At 42.7% G+C, this 16,791-nt stretch overlaps 1 protein-coding gene across 1 annotated transcript; it reads left to right on the top strand.

Annotated features, from left to right (window-relative positions):
* The first annotated feature begins 1,277 nt into the window (after positions 1–1,277).
* Positions 1,278–15,909, top strand: cyb5r4 (cytochrome b5 reductase 4). The gene is made up of 15 exons (XM_085472839.1): positions 1,278–1,741; positions 2,448–2,601; positions 6,706–6,806; positions 7,509–7,593; positions 7,910–7,991; positions 8,076–8,133; positions 8,316–8,409; positions 9,899–9,931; positions 10,022–10,144; positions 10,276–10,416; positions 11,425–11,571; positions 11,811–11,961; positions 14,670–14,756; positions 15,119–15,280; positions 15,741–15,909. Exons 1-15 carry the CDS (start codon positions 1,658–1,660, stop codon positions 15,793–15,795), a joined length of 1,557 nt encoding a protein of 518 aa, XP_085328965.1. The 5' UTR covers positions 1,278–1,657; the 3' UTR covers positions 15,796–15,909.
* Positions 15,910–16,791: the final 882 nt, after the last annotated feature.

Below are 16,791 nucleotides of genomic sequence, written 5' to 3'. Positions count from 1 at the left end.
TTGTCCATTAATCCTCTTAGCAGATTAGCCTTTGAAAAGCAAACCCTCCAGCTGCCATGATGTCTTTTAGAGTGCACAGTAGTAACACTGAAATGAAGATGCCACGTTTCCACAATGCCAGCTGACAACCAGACAGATTCAGATGAGGAGGAGGAGGAAGATGACGGCGGGAGTGAGGGAGGAAATAGTTCATCTGTTGTCACTTTTTTCAGTAGTTTAATTTCAGGTGTGTTTTCATGTCAGTGTAACTAACCCGACTCTATTCAAGCTAACTTTGAATTGTTGTGAGTTTTTCTGAGTGGTGTAATCAGTGTTGTTTTTGATGCAGCTCCTCTTGTTCTGTAGTGACACCCTACCAAAGACATCACACAGTGTCACCAATGTTTTGCTGATGTTGTTTGTAAATGTCTTAACTGCAGCACCCCGAGGAAACCCTGAGGCCTGTACTACAAGGCAGGGTGTGGGCTGATCTGGGTAACTCTAGAGTTCACTCTGAGCCTTCTGTACTATGAAGCAAGTTCAACATATCCAGAGTATCTTTTCATGACCTGGAAGCACTTCCCCTAACACTGACGGTCAGCATAAGTGGTTGCATGATGCTGGTTATCAGCCTGCTAAGTTAACCTGGGGTTTACTGATACAAGCGTGTTCATATGAAAGAGTTGTGTTGGAAACATCTGGCAAATCGCATTGATTAGTGCACTGGCAGCTGAATTGAAGAATAAACTATAGATTTAGAAAAATACACACATAATACAAAATGAAAGCAACAAAACATAAATAATTGATGAAAGATGAAACTCACTTTACAATGTTTACAGTTGGGGCAGATTGCTGCCCCTCACTGAGCCTGTTTGGAAGGTTCTTCCTGTTAAAAGGGAGTTTTCCTTCCTTCCCATGTTGGGGTTTTCTCTGCGTTATTGTAAGATCCTTGTCATACAATATAAACCTGGAGGCAACTCTTGCTGTGATTTGGTATTATAAAAATAAAACTGAGCTGAAATGAATTTATTTAAAAGTATGAACAGCATCAATGACTTTGCACTTCAGGAGCTTCGGTCAATAAGACTGGAAAGAGGCTTTAGCTGATTTGAAGTCTAGAAAGAAGCTAAACAACTGGGAAGTCCACAAACTTATGACGATCTCAGCTCCCAGACACGGGAGAATCTGGTGGATCATAATCGAGCATTTTCTTAAATTCATATTTTTATCGTAAGAATACAGAAAGATAATCTGCTCACGTTAAACTTGTTTGGTCGCGAAGCAGCGACGTCGCAAAATGATGACTTCACGTGTTGACTTTGTCGTCAGACTGCGCGACAAATGTAGTCTTATTTATTTACGGAAGCTTAAGCCAGGCGGTAGTTCGCACTTACATCCTGGATAAGGAGAAGTACTGGATTTGATTATTAAATATTTCTTTCAACTCGCGAACATTAACTTCAGTCGAAGTCTCTTTAGATTTGCCTCTAAAGTGCGTTGACCTGTTAGCCTAGCTTAGCCTAGCAGCACTGCTCGGCCGAGATGTGTCCTGAGCTAGCACCGCCGACAGCATGACAGCACTGTGATATCTGGTGTTTGTGTGTGACTGTGTTAAACTGCCGCTGGTTAAACAGGGTTTGTACGAAAGTGGGGCTGCTTCCGGACCGTTCACAACATGTTAAACGTCCCGACCCAGTCCTTTCCGGCACCGAGCTCCCAGCAGCGGGTCTCTCCGTCCGGCCAGTCCGGGAGGAACAAGGTAACTCACTTTCTGGATCCCCCGAACACCCGTCAATCCCGCACACGCCCGTTACACACTTTATTGTGTTGATGCGCTTTCTCCCTTCTTTACTTTTGTAACCATTTATTAATTATCCTCCAAAATATTTATTGCGCAATTGACTTTTTTTTACATTTCTCTTTATTATTCTAATAAATCAGAGCTTCTATTCTGGCAAATAAGTCAGTGAGTTAAACCTGGCACATAAAATAAACTCGCAGTGGAAATAACCGAGTAATCTGGAGACACCTGTGTCGTCGTTTCCGCTCATGAGAACAACTGAACACTTTTTGCCACATAAATCAAGATTTCACGTTGTTACCTGGAAATGTCGAATCCAACAACGAGTTCGTGCCTAATTTATTCCAAGTGAAAATGTTTTTTGTTTGTTGTTTTTTCAGTGGCGGAAGCAAATATTCTGCTAAATAAGTAAACGTAAAATAATGTCAGAGCTTACTTCGTGGGATGCATCAGTTGTTGTGTATGTGAAGTAACAAGGCTGGTTGCTGTTATGGCAGATTTATGTTTTGCATTAGAGAGCAGTATTTATTCGTTCAGAGTTTTGGGGTTTTGAACGTCACACCATTAACATCTGGCATATTAGCAGAATTGAGTTTCCACAAAGCTCCAGAGCTCTGCTGTCTAAAATGAGTTCCTAACGTTTTTCATGACTCTGCCCTCAAAGGTGGCCTTGAAGCCGGGCCACAGTCTCATGGACTGGATTCGGTTTGCCAAGAGTGGAAAAGATCTTACTGGACTCAGAGGGCGCCTCATTGAAGTTACTGAGGAAGAACTGCAGAAACACAACAGGAGAGAGGACTGCTGGACCTGCATACGAGGTGAGTCTGCAGAGGCCTTTCTTCTTGGAGAAAACTTCATGGCACTTCTCTTTGTGAAGTTTGTCCTTTTGACAAACTATATAACAAACAAATATGACAAACTAAATAGATGCAAGTAAAACACAGCAGAAAATAAATAAAGTCAAAGACTCAACGGTCCTGTTGCTCTATTTTCACCTGTAAAGCAGGAGTGGGGTTTGTGGAGGTTTACCCTGGTGCAGGTGTGCCGCAGTCAGTGGAAGAATCCGCGAGTTTCTCTGTGAGTTTCCCATTACGTCGTAGCTACTCGGTGCTTGCTCTGAAGTTTAGGGGTTTTTTTCGCTGTAAAAAGAAGTTTTCTTCCCACGCACAGCGGACACTAATGTTTTTATCACTTTTTATGGAATCAAACTTAAAGTAAGGTCAGTACTTCCACGCTTTAAACGCTGCACGCTCATACTCTCTCCGCACTCGATATATAATATACTGTTGACCTGCACACAGCTGTTGTCACTAACAGCGCACTCGCTTACGTCACTGTCGTGAGACATTCTCGCAAAAAATCACGGTTTTAGTAACGCAGTAACGCAGCATTCCTACGGGAAAGTAACAGTAATCTAATTACCGTTTTTGCAATAGTAATCCCTTACTGCCCATCTCTGATCACGATACACGATATATCACAATATGTCTGAATAACCTCCAAAAACAAATGTGATTTTCAACCATACACGGCCCAACATTGCACTCATTCAAATTCACCGTTCAGTAAGTTTTTCTACTTTGAACACAAAAAATCTGAATGAATTGAAATGTTTTATTTGAACCCTTGTGTTGTCCTTGGGACATTTTTGTCCTCTAAAGAAATGTTTTGCTCTCAACAATGTGTTTTTTATTCATCAGATGGTCTGAAAATAACAGAAGTTATTCATTACTATACTATGCATGACTGGAATAAGTTTTAAGTAATTTGAGTTATTTATGGGATTTTTATTGGATTTTATGACATCTCTTGTCCTCGGGGACAAAAATGACCCCAAAGTACAAAGTGTTGCAAAGAGCCGTATTTTCACACCATACTGCTTTCAAACATCTTTGATCTTGGATCACTGATGTGTGGGGTCAAGCACTGGTCATAACAACCACAACAGGCAGCACAATGAGGAGGCAGGTGCTCTATATTCAATGAAATTTTATTTATACAGCGCCGAATCACAACAACAGCCGCATCAAGGTGCTTCATATTGTAAGGTCGACCCTACAATAATACATACACAGAAAGTAGCTCACAGGTCTCCATTGCAGTGGAGGCTTGTGAGCATACTTTTTTTTTTTTTTTTACCATGTTGTGCAAAGCAATGACCAGTAGGACAAAGCACATATTGTCCTCTAGTATAATGAGGAGGGAGAATCAATGTTCAGGAAGATCCAGGGTTAGAAGATATAGAAAATATTTGTCAATATTTAGAGCACATGCTACCCTTTCTCTGAAAAAGCACATCAGCCACCTGCAGAAGTGGAAGAAGGCTATGAAGTGAAGAAAAGTGATGAAGAATCTGAACTATGTTCAAGTAGGTTCTCAGGCATCCAGGACATGGTAGTCTGAGGAGCTTGTCCAAGGACACCTTGGTAAGAACTCCAGACTAGAGCACACAGAGATTGAACCAACAACCATCCAATTAGCAGATGACCTGCTCTACAGCCAACTCGATGACGAACAAGGAGGGACAACGAGAGAGGAAGAAAAATGGACCGAATGCAGCTGTAGGCATATGTGGGTGTGTTGATTCTTACTGCCGTGCATCCAGTAGAGTCGCTACGGCCAGTTTATGACATCCTGAGTCTGGTAGAGAAGTTTTAAAGGTGACACAAGATTAATCACAGAAGCACAAAAAGGACATAATTTCTTGATAAAGACACAATAGATGATCGTCATTCATGACACAAACATGCTCCCATTTGAGGTGTATGGAACAAGTGGGTGTTCCTCCTGCTGTGATGTAAGATCCTGGTACTGATGTGACTGTATGAGCACCCAGTCCCCTTCAGAGGACTCTGTCCAACAGAACATCCAAGTAAACCAGGGAACTTTGAGACAAAAACATGGGCAGCATGTGATGCAGGTCCAGCTGTACATGGAACATGCTCTTGTGCGATGGCAAACCGTCTGTCCTGCAGTCAGGACACGTGAGTTGTCCCTAACATTGCAGGTTTCCAAAAGAAAACAATCACCTGTAACAGCTTGTTTACTGTATATGACCCTTGGCCTGCAACTGCAGAAAGAATGCTGTCCATGATGGGACCAGTGCAGAGGAATAAACCTGAGCTTCCTCCTGCACTTGGGTCAAATATGGACACGCCTTTGTCCTCATGAAAGTTTGCCTTCACTCAGACTCATGCCCTCCTACCATGCCAAAATATAGAAAACTGTCAGGCAATGAGTTGGAATAAAGATGAATAAAACCTTGAAACACAGAAATGATATTTTATACTTGACAGGGGATTTCTCTAAATCACCCCGTAGTTCTTCAGCTAAGACGCCTGAGTTAGAAAACACAAACACTGCAGTTGTCTTTACTCGCGAGAGCAGTCATGGACGCACGACCTGCGTCTCATCACTGTCTGCGTGCTTTATTTATACTTGTCTGTGTGTGTGTGTGTGTGTGTGTGTGCGTGCGTGTGTGTGTGTACAAATAGCTTCTTATTCTAAGAACTCTGAGCTGAGGTTCCCCTTTTTCTAAGTCTGTATGTTCTTACAGAAAGAGGAAGCTATTAGTTGTTTATCACACAAAAGTACATGTCAAACGTCACGTAGACATTTGCTTAGTGATCAATAAAAGAATACATTTCATGAAGCTGATCACATTATATAAAAACTATTTTCCTTTGACAGTACTTGTTGCTTTATAAACAGTCAAAGCAAACGGGGGCATTTTTGAGCCCAGAGGACAACAGATGTGATTATTTGCTGCCAGTAAAAAACTTGTAGTTTAAAAACAGTTTCCTACATTAACTTTGACATAAACCCGTCTGTGATCATCTGTTAAAGCAGCCGACTCTGGTTGTGAAACGATAATCACAATAACTGATGATTTTAATTTATTTTTTACCCAAAAACAAAGAAACATTTTGTATAAATGAGACATACATTTGAAATGGAATAAAAAAATAGTGTCAAAACAGTGCCCAAAATGTAACATGTAGGGTAAATTTTGTGGTCATGTGTTGGTCTTAAGTGAAACTAAGCTGTAACACTGAATTGATTGGCAATTTATACTTTTAAAAACAGTCAAATGAAGTGGGGTCCCGTGGTATCAGGAGGACATTATGAGGGTTCGCCACAGAGGTTTGTCACAGTGACGATGCTGTTCGTCTCTTTCTGTCGTCAACAACACTGATATTTAACAAAAGATCACGGCAACAGAAAAGGGCATCGAGCAATGTTTCATCAGACAAAACAACTGAAATTAAAAATGTGCTCCTTTGTGCTTAAACAAAAACTGTCTAAACAAAAGTGTAGACGGCGACTACAAAAACCCCCGACTGGTGCAATCCAAACGACAGCGAGTCTCAAACTCCCGCCGCCACCATGTTTTTCCCGATGTTGTAGTAAATAAACACGCATGCTGAGTGCAGTGTGTCAGGTTGGGAGGGGGGAATTAGTGATGCATTTGCAGTGTGTGGGAGAAAAAAAACTCAGTGAATTACATGCAGACAGCTTAATATTGCCATGGCGACGTATACTCAATGGTTACGATAAAGCCATTTATGCGTCGCACGTGGAAAAACTCGCGATACCTCGCGTGTATTCGATAAACATGGCCCGCCCTAGTTTGAAGCTGTTTCATTTAAGGTAAAGCAGACGTGCTGCAGCCTTTGAGGACGAGGTCTCTCTGTGTGAGGAGCCCAGTCACTGATAACACAGCTGATTTCTCAGCAGAGTGTGCACGCTCACGATGTGGGACCTTTCTGGGTTTTCTGGGTGTATTCTGTGTAATTTTAAAAATATAATTAATTAAAAATATGATAATATTGAACAATCGTTTTATACTGTTTTATCTGTTTCTGTCTGCAGAGGACAAACATAACTTAATACACAAAACGTTGTGTGGATGTTTTTGACAGGTATGGTGTATAATGTGAGTGCCTACATGGACTACCACCCTGGTGGAGAAGAGGAGCTGATGAAGGCAGCAGGAGTAGATGGAACTGAACTCTTTGACCAGGTATGGAAGCAAAAAGTAAATGCAGTGTATTGTATAGTCTGGAATGCATCTGCAGATTTATGATAAGTGGTAAACGTTTAATTGGTTTACCAGTGTGCACACGAAGCGCCTGTAGGCTCATTTTCCTATCAAGCATCACTGGAATCAATAAATCAGTTACAGAGTCGACTTCACATGTCCGCTCTTTATTCTAGGCAGGATTTGTTTGTTTAGTCATGCCGATGTGTTTAGCTTCGATTTTAGCGTCAGACTGTGACATAATTCTTTATCAGTCTCACAGTCAATTAAAACGACTCTCCTGTTGGCTTCATGTGTGAAAGTGGGGCCTCGCTAACGGGCAAAGCTGAGCAGAGGTGAAAATAAGTCTGTAAGACTGCAGCAGGACTTGTGTTTGCAGTATGATATAGATTTGTAAGCTCAAAGCTTCAATTCAGCTTTATTTACACAGCGCCAAATCACAACAACAGTCGCCTCAAGGGGCTTTATAGTGTAAGGTAGACAATACATTGATAGATACAGAGAAAACCCAACAATCATATGACCCCCTGTGAGCAGCACGTTGGTGACAGTGGGAAGGAAAAACTCCCTTTTAACAGGAAGAAACCTCCAGCAGAACCAGGCTCAGGGAGGGGCGGGGCCATCTGCTGTGATTGGTTGGGGTGAGACTGACTTGGATGAGTGTATATGTGTGTTTGTGAGCAGGTCCATCGCTGGGTCAACTATGAGTCTATGCTGAAAGAGTGCCTGGTGGGCAGGATGAGCACCAAGGCCGCCACAGCTGTTAGAGGTACACAGAGATTTACATCCGTCTGCACTCTGCAGAAAAACACAGCCTTTAACTAAGTCTATGAAGCTGGGGGTCGGGGGGCTTCTCACAAGTATACATGTAGAAACTGCTGTGACGCTACATCCTGGTGCTGCCATAGTTGTGTTTAAAAAATAAACATGTGTGCAGCTGTGACCAGTTTATTGGCACATCTGTAATAAATACACATAAATATAATCGAGTCATGCTGTGTATGTTCATGTTTAGTATGATGTGTTGTTGTTATTCCAACTGAAAGTTTTTGCTGCACCTAACATGGTTTCGTCTGTTGCCATAGCAATCCTCCCTCCCCCACCTGTGACTGGCCTCGCCTCACCGACTTCAGTGGCTCCTCTTCCAGACAAAGACTCTCGCCCTCGGTATGAAGGACAGTAAGCACCTAAAGAACACATCTGATAAGGAAGCTCTCGAGTGACAAAATCCTCTTCTTCCTGTTGCTGCAGGTACGATTGGTTCCAGACTGATGGGACTGTTCATCTGGTTGTTTATACCAGAAGAAAGGTAATCGCTCCACCTGTGATGTGCTGTAAGATGGAGCTCTTCACATGCCCCCTCTACACTGTGTGCATCCAGGCCCTGACTGTTATTGAGCTCCACTTGTGTCCTGTGTTGCTTTCATTCCTCTAACCAGTACAACCAGTACCAGCTGTGCACACAGTAACTGTACCATCTGTATGTGTCAGATACCCAGCTCAGGCTGTACCACTGTCGATCTAAAGGCAGGTGTTCTTCGACTGGAGGTGCTGCTGGGGAAAATGTCCTACATGATTCATTTGCGTGAGTATTGCTGTGTTGCATCGATCCTACGCAGCTCACTGCGCTGTGTCGTTGCAGCAGTCTTTCACTCTACATAATGAAAGCCCAACTCTCAGCTGTCCAATCTGGCAAACACAGAAACATTTTCATTAACTGTTGTTATCATCTGCCTGTCAGTCATAGCAGACTTGTGTAAGGAGGTAAGGTTGTGTAAGGTGTGGCACTAAGCTAAGAGGCCTTAAAGAGCTGCTGGGCTGGAAGTGTGATACACTACTTTAAAAAAGCACCTCAGCTGTAAAAGGCTCCTGGGGTCATCAACGTGGCCCTGCTGCGAGGCCGGCAGCATAGGTGCATCTATGAAAAGCAAACTACAATAACTCACATGAGGCAAACACTGAGCTTCACTGACGAGAGCGGGAGCTTCATACAGCACGCCTCATTCACCCGTACAAGCACCTTTTATCTGCGCTTAAGTTCTTTCTGTCTAACATTGATACGCATTCGTACTCTGATGGGCACGTCGGTAGATCAGCTGATGACCCGCTCTACCTCCTGAGCTATCGCCACCCCAAGAACAGCAGATCAGCTGTCAAGCATGGTGGTGGTAGCATCGTGCTGTGGGGCTGCTTTGCTGCCAGTGGTCCTGGTGCAGAAGAAGGACGACCTCTGAACTCTTCAGCTAGACAGTTAAAACAGCACAGGACAGTGATCCCAGACCTGTTCCCAGCTGTTGTTCTGCATAAAGCAGGTTAACATTAACCTTCCCAAAGCTCCGAGCTGAACTGTATTGAAATATGTGTAAAACTGACCAATTTAAACGAACTGTTCAAGGTTCAACATACCGAGAGACATTTAGTCAAGTATTAGTTGGGATGTGTGTACAGTATTTAAGCCTGTATGTATCTGTTTGACTTTGGTGAGAGAAAATACAAAATGGATTTAGATTTGTGTGCTCAATTCTTGTTTTTTTTTTTCAGTCCACTTTGGGAAAAGAGCCGTTCCAAGAAATCATTAAAAGCCCAAAGAGAGCCTGAGTTTCGTGTAAACGTTTGACCACAGCTACACAAGAGCTTTCTCCCAAGCATTCCTCAGTTGTGGAAGTCCTACAGAGATATTTGTTAGCTCCCACATATGTTGCTGCTGACTCTCTGTTCTCTTCACCCCTCACAAGTCACAGCAGATGTTTCTCTTTCTGCTGTCATTGAGCATTTCACCATAGAGGATCTGAAAGCTGGGGTTGTAGTCTTGGTCTTTGCTTAGCTTTATAAAGGTGTGAATCGGTGGTATCCAGATTTAGCTAAAATCAGATTATGGTTTGATTTGGTGCCAGAACTACTTGAATGTCTAATGAGACTTTTAGGTGCTGTTACTTGTGGAAGCCCCAGTTTTTCTCCTGTGGAGATTGTTCCTCCAGCTTTTAGCACAGCTTCTGTCAACACAGCCCTAATGTGAGTTTCAAGCTTATGAATAAATGCTTTTGTTTGTAAAATCGACTGTCGTGCTTTTGCAGGTCTTTCTGATGAAGTTGAGGAAAATGTTGCAGGTGAACAACATCTTTGAAAACAGATTCTGTAAAATGAACATGCACTGTGTTGCTCTTGTCCTTAAGTTGGTAAGTTGTTATCATCTACAGTTCACACTGCTTTCTCCGTGGGAAAGATCCAGGTTAGCATACGCAAAGGTGCTCACGGAAAATGGGCGAGTCTCGGTCAACCTCTGGAGTCCCATAATACGTTTGTACGCCAAAAGGACCGAGGTGGGTTCCAACAGCATCACAGATGTGCCCGTGTAGCCCGTTCACATCGCTCCACTCGCTTCCTGCATGCTGTGTGCTCAGACAAAAAGAAAGATACATAGGAGACCACGTTGCTGTTCCCTGTTTTACAGCTCTCTTCTATCGGGATTGTGTGTTGGTGTCTAAGACTGAGGTGAACCACAACACTTACCTGTTCAGACTGCAGCTCCCTGCTGGGACTGTCATGCATGTGCCAGTCGGGAAACACGTCTGTCTGAAAGCGCTCGTCCAAGGTGAGCAGTCGCACAGGCAGCTGGTGAAACGTGTATAAGCTGCAGTTTAGAGGAAGCTTAAAACACCTGTGGAAGCAGGTGTGGTGAGCTGCTGAAGATAGAGCAGTGTTAGAAAGTTTATATTGTGTGGGGATGTTTCATTATCATCTACAACCATGAAGTACACAGTGGTACAGAGTATTCACATCCTTGTTGTTGGTGTCTTAAACCAGGTGCATTCAGTTTGCAGGCCTCCTGTCCAGAATAATGTGCTGCCCTCTTTCATCAGTGGGACAAACTGGTCCCCAGTGCTGCCGCCTGTGTGCGTTTGCTAACCTCCAAATAAAATCAGCATAAGGCATAAAATCTGATTATTGTGCTCATTTCATTTTGATGTGGAGAGGACGCAAACTGAAAATAAGAAAAACACATTACATGAAAGTTGTAAAGTGATTTTCAGTGAGTAAAATAAGTATTTGAACCACATGGAAAACATGACCTTGCACTTGGTGGAGAGCCTCTTGTTGGCAACAGTAGATGGTCAGCAGGTTTGCACACATCTCAGGGTTTGTGCTCTTCCACTCCCGAGTCTGCAGTCCTGATGTCCTGTCACAGCTCTCTGGTTGTTACTTCAGGAGTATCTGACTCATCGGTTCATTATGATGTAGCGCACAGCCTTTGTGTGGCTGGGTTGTAGGGGATCGCTACTTATTTTACTCAGTGACCTGCAAATGTGTATAATTCAATTCATATGTGATTTCTAACTTTTATGTAATGATTTTTTACATCACTGCACATTTTTGTGACAACTGTTTCCACCAGTCTCATTCTAAGCCTTACTATAGTTAAAAATGAGCACAGCTAGATAAGTGATGCCAGGTCAGTGAGTAAAATGCTGATATTAGTTTGATTATTTCAATGGCAGCGAATCACAGACAGAAACAGCTCTGACCTTGGACTGTTTCTGGGAGTGTGACATCACCGAGACGGGCACAGCTGTAAATCTTACTGTTTGTTATCTACATGCAGACGTGGAGGTAGTGAGGCCGTACACTCCAGTGGAGCACATATTTCCAGCAGCTTCTAAGAACGGGTCACAGGAATCAGACCTCTACCTCATGATCAAAGTCTACCCTGGTGGAGCGTTCACCCCACACCTCAGCAGCCTGAGTGTCGGTGAGTCACATTCAGGGAGCAGCTCCCAGGGTGGGAACATGGATGAGGTCCAGTGACTTCTCTCTCTTAACCTGTAACAAACAAAAGTACAATGAAAAAACCAATGTGTTCTTTTCCACGTGCGGCACAATAACGCGACCAACTCGCCATCGAACAGTAAATAATGTTCTGAATTTTGATTTGATGAAGGTGTTTAATCTGTGGAAACTGTTGTAATAATGACGCGTTTACTCTTCTAGGTGACCGTGTGGCCGTAAGTGGTCCAGAAGGCACCTTCAGTCTCCGCCCTCTTCGTGATGTTACAAACCTCTACTTAATAGCTGCAGGCACAGGCTTCACGCCCATGGCTCGTCTCATCCGTGCGGCCCTCGAAGACATCGAAACCATCGGGTAGGAGCAAACTTTCAGAAGCAGCGCTCATAAGTGACACCTTTGTATTCAGTGCTGATCAGTAAGTGCATTCATTTATATAAATCAATGTACTTGGAGCAACCATCTGGTTGTTGGTCACCTCCCCGAACTGTATCAGGAGTCTCCAGGGCATGAGAAACAAACACACAACAAGAGAAGCAAACAAACAACAAGAGAAGCAAACACACAACAAGAGGAACAAACACACAACAAGAGGAGCAAACACACAACAAGAGAAGCAAACAAACAACAAGAGAAGCAAACAAACAACAAGAGAAGCAAACAAACAACAAGAGAAGGACACAAACAACAAGAGAAGGACACAAACAACAAGAGAAGGACACAAACAACAAGAGAAGGAAACAAACAACAAGAGAAGGAAACAAACAACAAGAGAAGGAAACAAACAACAAGAGAAGCAAACAAACAACAAGAGAAGGACACAAACAACAAGAGAAGCAAACACACAACAAGAGAAGGACACACACAACAAGAGAAGGAAACAAACAACAAGAGAAGGACACAAACAACAAGAAAAGGAAACAAACAACAAGAGAAGGACACAAACAACAAGAGAAGGAAACAAACAACAAGAGAAGCAAACAAACAACAAGAGAAGCAAACAAACAACAAGAGAAGGACACAAACAACAAGAGGAACAAACACACAACAAGAGGAACAAACACACAACAAGAGAAGCAAACACACAACAAGAGAAGCAAACAAACAACAAGAGAAGCAAACAAACAACAAGAGAAGCAAACAAACACACAACAAGAGAAGCAAACACACAACAAGAGAAGGACACAAACAACAAGAGAAGGAAACAAACAACAAGAGAAGGAAACAAACAACAAGAGAAGGAAACACACAACAAGAGAAGGACACAAACAACAAGAGAAGGAAACAAACAACAAGAGAAGGACACAAACAACAAGAGAAGCAAACACACAACAAGAGAAGGACACACACAACAAGAGAAGGAAACAAACAACAAGAGAAGGACACAAACAACAAGAAAAGGAAACAAACAACAAGAAAAGGAAACAAACAACAAGAGAAGGAAACAAACAACAAGAGAAGGAAACAAACAACAAGAGAAGCAAAAACAACAAGAGAAGCAAACAAACAACAAGAGAAGCAAACAAACAACAAGAGAAGCAAACACACAACAAGAGAAAGAAGCAACAAGGGAAAGAAACACACAACAAGAGAAGCAAACACACAACAAGGGAAAGAAACACACAACAAGGGAAAGAAACACACAACAAGGGAAAGAAACACACAACAAGGGAAAGAAGCAACAAGGGAAAGAAACACACAACAAGAGAAGCAAACACACAACAAGAGAAGCAAACACACAACAAGAGAAGCAAACACACAACAAGAGAAAGAAGCAACAAGGGAAAGAAACACACAACAAGGGAAAGAAACACACAACAAGGGAAAGAAACACACAACAAGGGAAAGAAACACACAACAAGAGAAGCAAACACACAACAAGAAAAGCAAACAAAGAACAAGAGAAGGAAACAACAAGAGGAAGAAACAAACAAACAAACAACAAGAGGAACAAACAAACAAACAAACAACAAGAGAGCAAACATGCAAACAAAAAAGATGACTTGCAAAGACCTTACATTCCTGCATTCATTCATTGCATGCTGTGGGTCAGATGTTTGCGTACTGGAGATATTTCCCGTCTTTGTTGTGATCAGTTTTGGGTTTCATTGCTCAAAAAAGTTACTTATTGGTCACTTTTCTTAAATGTAGTGCCGTACGTTACCTTCCAGGAATTTGTTTCACTACTTTTTACACCGTTTTTGCATTTTTCCAAAACGCACTGAAACACACTGTGTGATAATCACCATTTAAACACATAAAGCTACAGCCCCACACACCAACACTGATCTGTCCTAATGAGGACACACGTCATCTTTCTCTTAGTACTTAGGTGTGACCACGAAGCAAAGATGAAAGTGGTTGCCATGGTGATAGTACTGTAGAAACGGAGGCTGACTGCTCATCAGTGCTCATGTTAACTGTTGAAACTTAGAGTGTGTCTGCTGGGCCGCCTCACTCAGCTTTAACGTCGCTGGGTTTTTGGCTAGATTAGCATTAGCATGTTTGCAAAGCTCTAAAGTTGCGTTAGCAGCATGATGCAGCTGCTGTGGATGCAGTTTGCACTCCTTTTATAGAAATAAAAGTCATGTCCATCCACTCTGAAGACTGTGGCACTATGAAGTGCAAGGGGAACTGCGGGATGGATAGACAAGCAAAGTAACAAGGAATTAGACTTCTGGGAACCGGTTCTTGATTCCCATCAATACTTCAGAGTGCTTGAAGGATCTGGTTAGCTGTGCAACAGCTTTAGTATCTCACACCCACTCACCATCTTTGATTTATTCTTACAAATCCAACAAGACAACAAATACGTTTGCACAAACCTGATCATTTTATGAAAACCAAAGTGTTTGGATGCAACATCTGTCTGTCATGTGTGGGTGGTTGATTATATTTTGTTTGAGGCTCTGACACTGTGTTCTTAAATGCTCTGTGTGCACTGTGACCTCTGGTGTTTTACCAGTGAACTCCCTGTGCTCTTGACACTAGTTTGAGAAAACAGTTGTAGTGTTTTTCAGTTGGCTGCTTGCTTCATAACCTACAACATGTTTGTGTGTCTCCAGAAACACAAAGCTGCTCTTTTTTAACCGACGAGAAGAGGACATTCTTTGGCGCTTTGAACTGGATGAACTGGCTGCTAATAACGGCAGGTATAGGAGCTGTGTGCCTGGGGAGGGCCTCACACTGTGGGTCGTGTTAACAACAAGCCTCTAAGGTGGTGCATGTGAACAAACGGCAGGGTGGAGTCATCGGTAGAAAAGAACCCGAGCTCTAAGAAAGAAAAAGAAAATGCAGAGAAAGAGAGACGATGAGGAGAGGAGTAGTAACCAGTTTAGGCCAGTCCTGTTAAATGTAATTTAGATAGCTGGTTCAATATTTGTTTTAGCCTTTGGAGCTTCAATAAGCCGGTGTGTCAGAAAAATAACTCTTCTCAACTGAAGTGAATGGCTGTGGAGACATGTCTACATGTAAAATGGCTCTCGTGTCTCGTCTTCCGTTTGCTGTGTGTTAGGTTTCAGGTGGAGCATGTCCTCTCTGAGCCCAGTGAACGCTGGACCGGCCGGAAAGGTCCGGTGAACGAGCCCATCCTTACTGAGCTGCTGTCCAGGCCTGATGGGTCCAAATGCTACGTGTGTGTCTGTGGCCCTGCAGCCTTCACAGAGCTAACACTCGGGTAGGTAACACAACCGCACTGCTGCTCTGACAAAGTGTTTTATTTAAAAGCCATCCTCACGGAGATCTATGTTCTGTTCGACTGACTGCACTGTTTCACTTGGTGTGCAATCACAGCATTTAAGAGCGCCAATACAGTCATGTGATACGTCCTAGAAATATCATTGAAACAGGCAGCGAGCATGTTCACATAGACTCCGGCAAAGTCTCAGATTTTATATGATCATTAAATAATAAATGTGTTATAAATTCAAAGGCCAAACTGCCTCAGCTCCGCGCTCTATTGTTCTTTTTTTTCCAAGGACTTGATGTAATTAATGGCACATATTTTTCCACCTGAAATCTTTTTAAAACATTCAGCTGCACGGGCCTAACAACACCACACTGAGAACATTTTCCATGTGTAGCGTGAACTGACTCAGCTTTGTGTTGACCTCCTTTCCTGTGTGCTCTTCTTGTAGGTTGTTGAAGCATCAGGGCTTCAGTGAGCAGGAGCTCCACGCCTTCCAGGGTTGACGTGAAGGGAACACTGTGTTTCTATGCATCGAGAACTTGATGATGCTGATACGTTGGAGGTGCTCTGAGGAACGTCATATAAATAAAGAGAAATATCACTGGTACTGTTTCAGATACAGTGGATCCAGAAAGTATTCATTCAGCATTTGTCATGATCCAGCCTTATTCCAAAATACATTCAATTTGTTTTTCACTTCAAAATTCTACACGTGACACACCATGATAGCAAACTGAAAAACATTTGCTATATATATATATGTTTTTCAGTTTGCTATCATGTGTACATGGCCTTAATGCCTACTCCAGCTCATTTAGCTTAAAGCTGCTCTTAACCTCGTCAGTGAGGTAACCTGCGCTCACTGGGCATATTTAATTGCTGCTCACCTGAATGCTTTGAGGAGTGAACAGCCAGTGACACCTCAGCCTGAGTCCAACCTGCTGATTTTTATAAACACACTGCACCTTCAGTTCTGCCTTGACAGAACCTCATCACCTGCCTCTAGTTTTTAATTCACTTTCATTTATAAAGTGTTAAAATCACAACAGCAATCCCTGCGAGGTGCTTTATATTGTAAGGTAAAGACCTGCAATAACACAGAGTTCACATTGCAGGATGTTATGCCACACAGCTACGAGAGTAGAAGGTTACTAACAATGAAATGTCCCAGGAGTATCTCTGCCTGCTAAAGAAAAGAATAGAATAGAATTCAACTTTATTGTCATTGCACATGCACAGGTACAGGGCAACGAAATGCAAAAGTGTTGCAACAGAAGGAGATTTTTCCAACTATCAAAAAGAAAACTCTAATGAGTGCCACGTGCTTCCTAGCATGGTATGGTGGCACCACCGCCTGGTCACGGTGCCAGTAAAGCAGCCTTTTCCCGGGGCTTTAAAAACGTTGCTCAGGCTAAATTCAAAGGTTTGCTTTGATCATATCAAACTCATTGCTACATAATACAGGCCTCAGCAGTGCCGACCTGTGGCTGTAGCTCAGG

The sequence above is a fragment of the Copadichromis virginalis genome, linkage group LG11 (assembly GCF_057382275.1).
Source record: "Copadichromis virginalis isolate Kocher_CV1m ecotype Utaka linkage group LG11, C_Virginalis_male_GT1.1, whole genome shotgun sequence".
Classification (NCBI taxonomy): domain Eukaryota; kingdom Metazoa; phylum Chordata; class Actinopteri; order Cichliformes; family Cichlidae; genus Copadichromis; species Copadichromis virginalis.
Note: the sequence above shows the minus strand (reverse complement) of the source record. Positions and strands in the feature narration are given on the sequence as shown.